The sequence below is a fragment of the Panulirus ornatus genome, chromosome 33 (genome assembly GCF_036320965.1).
Source record: "Panulirus ornatus isolate Po-2019 chromosome 33, ASM3632096v1, whole genome shotgun sequence".
NCBI lineage: Eukaryota > Metazoa > Arthropoda > Malacostraca > Decapoda > Palinuridae > Panulirus > Panulirus ornatus.
This window is the reverse complement of record NC_092256.1, coordinates 4,973,389-4,979,388: the sequence shown is the minus strand read 5'-3', so window position 1 is coordinate 4,979,388 and position 6,000 is coordinate 4,973,389. Positions and strand designations below refer to the sequence as shown.

The 6,000-nt window shown below is 42.2% G+C and overlaps 1 protein-coding gene across 1 annotated transcript in view; it reads right to left on the bottom strand.

Moving 5' to 3' along the window:
- LOC139759678 (katanin p60 ATPase-containing subunit A-like 2) overlaps positions 1-6,000 on the bottom strand; it is a 259,014-nt gene that overhangs the window by 27,232 nt on the left and 225,782 nt on the right. The window contains exon 12 of the mRNA XM_071682079.1: positions 2,882-3,078. Coding sequence (XP_071538180.1) covers positions 2,882-3,078 — 197 coding nt within the window. The remainder of the gene's footprint in view (positions 1-2,881; positions 3,079-6,000) is intronic.

The following is a 6,000-nucleotide window of genomic DNA, read 5'->3' as shown; positions in this document are numbered from 1 at the left end:
TCCCTGGGGATGGGGGATTAGAATACTTCCCAGGTATTCCCTGCGTGTCGTAGAAGGCGACTAAAAGGGGAGGGAGCGGGATGCTGGAAATCCTCCCTTCTCGTTATTTTTTTTAATTTTCCAAAAGAAGGAACAGAGGGGGGCCAGGTGAGGATATTCCACAAAGGCCCAGTCCTCTGTTCTTAAACGCTACCTCGCTAACGCGGGAAATGGCGAATAGTTTAAAAGAAAAAGAAAGAAAGATGTATATATATATATATATATATATATTTTTTTTTTTTTTTTTTTTTTATACTTTGTCGCTGTCTCCCGCGTTTGCGAGGTAGCGCAAGGAAACAGACGAAAGAAATGCCCCCCCCCCCATACACATGTACATACACACGTCCACACAGCAAATATACATACCTACACAGCTTTCCATGGTTTACCCCAGACGCTTCACATGCCTTGATTCAATCCACTGACAGCACGTCAACCCCTGTATACCACATCGCTCCAATTCACTCTATTCCTTGCCCTCCTTTCACCCTCCTGCATGTTCAGGCCCCGATCACACAAAATCTTTTTCACTCCATCTTTCCACCTCCAATTTGGTCTCCCTCTTCTCCTCGTTCCCTCCACCTCCGACACATATATCCTCTTGGTCAATCTTTCCTCACTCATTCTCTCCATGTGCCCAAACCATTTCAAAACACCCTCTTCTGCTCTCTCAACCACGCTCTTTTTATTTCCACACATCTCTCTTACCCTTACGTTACTTACTCGATCAAACCACCTCACACCACACATTTTCCTCAAACATCTCATTTCCAGCACATCCATCCTCCTGCGCACATCTCTATCCATAGCCCACGCCTCGCAACCATACAACATTGTTGGAACCACTATTCCTTCAAACATACCCATTTTTGCTTTCCGAGATAATGTTCTCGACTTCCACACATTTTTCAAGGTTCCCAAAATTTTCGCCCCCTCCCCCACCCTATGATCCACTTCCGCTTCCATGGTTCCATCCGCTGACAGATCCACTCCCAGATATCTAAAACACTTCACTTCCTCCAGTTTTTCTCCATTCAAACTCACCTCCCAATTGACTTGACCCTCAACCCTACTGTACCTAATAACCTTGCTCTTATTCACATTTACTCTTAACTTTCTTCTTCCACACACTTTATCAAACTCAGTCACCAGCTTCTGCAGTTTCTCACATGAATCAGCCACCAGCGCTGTATCATCAGCGAACAACAACTGACTCACTTCCCAAGCTCTCTCATCCCCAACAGACTTCATACTTGCCCCTCTTTCCAAAACTCTTGCATTTACCTCCCTAACAACCCCATCCATAAACAAATTAAACAACCATGGAGACATCACACACCCCTGCCGCAAACCTACATTCACTGAGAACCAATCACTTTCCTCTCTTCCTACACGTACACATGCCTTACATCCTCGATAAAAACTTTTCACTGCTTCTAACAACTTGCCTCCCACACCATATATTCTTAATACCTTCCACAGAGCATCTCTATCAACTCTATCATATGCCTTCTCCAGATCCATAAATGCTACATACAAATCCATTTGCTTTTCTAAGTATTTCTCACTTATTTGTCAAAGCAAACACCTGATCCACACATCCTCTACCACTTCTGAAACCGCACTGCTCTTCCCCAATCTGATGCTCTGTACATGCCTTCACCCTCTCAATCAATACCCTCCCATATAATTTACCAGGAATACTCAACAAACTTATACCTCTGTAATTTGAGCACTCACTCTTATCCCCTTTGCCTTTGTACAATGGCACTATGCACGCATTCCGCCAATCCTCAGGCACCTCACCATGAGTCATACATACATTAAATAACCTTACCAACCAGTCAACAATACAGTCACCCCCTTTTTTAATAAATTCCACTGCAATACCATCCAAACCTGCTGCCTTGCCGGCTTTCATCTTCCGCAAAGCTTTTACTACCTCTTCTCTGTTTACCAAATCATTTTCCCTAACCCTCTCACTTTGCACACCACCTCGACCAAAACACCCTATATCTGCCACTCTGTCATCAGACACATTCAACAAACCTTCAAAATACTCATTCCATCTCCTTCTCACATCACCGCTACTTGTTATCACCTCCCCATTTACGCCCTTCACTGAAGTTCCCATTTGCTCCCTTGTCTTACGCACCCTATTTACCTCCTTCCAGAACATCTTTTTATTCTCCCTAAAATTTACTGATAGTCTCTCACCCCAACTCTCATTTGCCCTTTTTTTCATATATATATATATATATATATATATATATATATATATATATATATATATATATATATATATATATATATATATATATATATATATATATATATATATACATATAATCTCAGACCTCTAAGATTACCAAAAAGACCCTCAAAATGACCCAAATGTGGCAGAAGATGGTGTACTTATCGTCAAAGTAAATAGAATTACATGAAGACGAGAAGCGGCGATGTAATTTCTTTGTTTATGTAAATTTTGTAAAAGATTGTACGTCACATTTTTCTTTACAAATGCCTGAAAAATTGAACTGACGAATGTTCCACCCACTTGCATGTAGAAGGTAGAGAGATAAGAAGAGACACTCTTTTTCTCTACTTACGTCAAATATATGTTAGACAGGTCTCGTACAGTCACAAAAAATTAACTTTAAAATCTACAGTATTCTTCGTGTTAGCTTCCTAACTACCATCTATTAGCATGGACTGGTTTAGGATTTCTCCTAGCAATAAATTTGCTGCTGGTCCCCTGACGACACGAGCCTTGCATTTACTTATTCACCATTATCGAAGTTTCCATGTGACGTAACCCTATTTACTGGAGAACGTAACTCACCATGGGATGTTGGAGGCGGCCAGGAGAAAGACATGATGGTTTGACTGAGTAAGGCCGTCCAGCTCGACGAGGAGCTGCGTCTTCATTCGGCGGGAAGCCTCATGCTCCTGCTCTCCCTGACGAGAGGCCATGAGCGCGTCCACCTCGTCCACGAACACAGTGGATGGCGCGTGGAACCTCGCCATCTCGAAGAGCACCTGTAGAGTGATGGGATATGAGGGGCGGGAGGCATTTCTGAATTTGTGAGTATAGAGTTGGTGACACGAACGACTGACAAGATGGTGTGAGACGGAAGGATAGAAACCAGCAATATGATTATATTTTACGTACTTTCGTATATATATATATATATATATATATATATATATATATATATATATATATATATATATATATATATATATATATATATATATATATATATATATATATATATATATATATATATATATATATATATATATATTTTTTATTATATTTTATTTATTTTGCTTTGTCGCTGTCTCCCGCGTTTGCGAGGTAGCGCAAGGAAACAGACGAAAGAAATGGCCCAACCCACCCCTATACACATGTATATACACACGTCCACACACGCAAATATACATACCTATACATCTCAATGTACACATATATATACACACACAGACACATACATATATACCCATGAACACAATTCACACTGTCTGCCTTTATTCATTCCCATCGCCACCTCGCCACACATGGAATACCATCCCCCTCCCCCCTCATGTGTGCGAGGTAGCGCTAGGAAAAGACAACAAAGGCCTCATTTGTTCACACTCATTCTCTAGCTGTCATGCAATAATGCCCGAAACCACAGCTCCCTTTCCACATCCAGGCCCCACACAACTTTCCAAGGTTTACCCCAGACGCTTCACATGCCCTGATTCAATCCACTGACAGCACGTCAACCCCGGTATACCACATCGATCCAATTCACTCTATTCCTTGCCCGCCTTTCACCCTCCTGCATGTTCAGGCACCGATCACTCAAAATCTTTTTTACTCTATCTTTCCACCTCCAATTTGGTCTCCCACTTTTCCTCGTTCCCTCCACCTCCGACACATATATCCTCTTGGTCAATCTTTCCTCACTCATTCTCTCCATGTGCCCAAACCATTTCAAAACACCCTCTTCTGCTCTCTCAACCACGCTCTTTTTATTTCCACGCATCTCTCTTATCCTTACATTACTTACTCGATCAAGCCTCCTCACACCACACATTGTCTTCAAACATCTCATTTCCAGCACATCCACCCTCCTGCGCACAACTCTATCCATAGCCCACGCTTCGCAACCATACAACATTGTTGGAACCACTATTCCTTCAAACATAGCCATTTTTGCTTTCCGAGATAATGTTCTCGACTTCCACACATCCTTCAAGGCTCCCAGGATTTTCGCCCCCTCCCCCACCCTATGATTCACTTCCGCTTCCATGGTTCCATCCGCTGCCAGATCCACTCCCAGATATCTAAACCACTTTACTTCCTCCAGTTTTCCTCCATTCAAACTTACCTCCCAGTTGACTTGACCCTCACCCCTACTGTACCTAATAACCTTGCTCTTATTCACATTTACCCTTAACTTTCTTCTTTCACACACTTTACCAAACTCAGTCACCAGCTTCTGCAGTTTCTCACATGAATCAGCCACCAGCGCTGTATCATCAGCGAACAACAACTGACTCACTACCCAAGCTCTCTCATCCACAACAGACTTCATACTTGCCCCTGTTTCCAAAACTCTTGCATTCACCTCCCTAACAACCCCATCCATAAACAAATTAAACAACCATGGAGACATCACACACCCCTGCCGCAAACCTACATTCACTGAGAACCAATCACTTTCTTCTCTTCCTACACGTACACATGCCTTACATCCTCGATAAAAACTTTTCACTGCTTCTAACAACTTGCCTCCCACACCATATATTCTTAATATCTTCCACAGAGCATCTCTATCAACTCTATCATATGCTTTCTCCAGATCCATAAATGCTACATACAAATCCATTTGTTTTTCTAAGTATTTCTCACATACATTCTTCAAAGCAAACACCTGACCCACACATCCTCTACCACTTCTGAAACCACACTGCTCTTCCCCAATCTGATGCTCTGTACATGCCTTCACACTCTCAATCAATACCCTCCCATATAATTTACCAGGAATACTCAACAAACTTATACCTCTGTAATTTGAGCACTCACTCTTATCCCCTTTGCGTTTGTACAATGGCACTATGCAAGCATTCCGCCAATCCTCAGGCACCTCACCATGAATCCTACATACATTAAATAACCTTACCAACCAGTCAACAATACAGTCACCCCCTTTTTTAATAAATTCCACTGCAATGCCATCCAAACCTCCTGCTTTGCCGGCTTTCATCTTCCGTAAAGCTTTTACTACCTCTTCTCTATTTACCAAATCATTTTCCCTAACCCTCTCACTTTGCACACCACCTCGACCAAGACACCCCACATCTGCCACTCTGTCATCAAACACATTCAACAAACCTTCAAAATACTCACTCCATCTCCTTCTCACATCACCACTACTTGTTATCACCTCCCCATTAGCCCCCTTCACTGAAGTTCCCATTTGCTCCCTTGTCTTACGCAGTTTATTTACCTTCTTCCAAAACATCTTTTTATCCTCCCTGAAATTTAATGATACTCTCTCACCCCAAATCTCATTTGCCCTCTTTTTCACCTCTTGCACCTTTCTCTTGACCTCCTGCCTCTTTCTTTTATACCTCTCCCACTCATTTGCATTTTTTCCCTTCAAAAATCATTGAAATGCCTCTCTCTTCTCTTTCACTAATAATCTTACTTCTTCATCCCACCACTCACTACCTTTTCTAATCAACCCACCTCCCACGCTTCTCATGCCACAAGCATCTTTTGCACAAGCCATCACTGCTTCCCTAAATACATCTCATTCCTCCCCCACTCCCCTTACCTCCTTAGTTCTCACCTTTTTCCATTCTGTACTCAGTCTCTCCTGGTACTTCCTCACACAAGTCTCCTTCCCAAGCTCACTTACTCTCACCACTCTCTTCACCCCAACATTCTCTCTTCTTTTCTGAAAA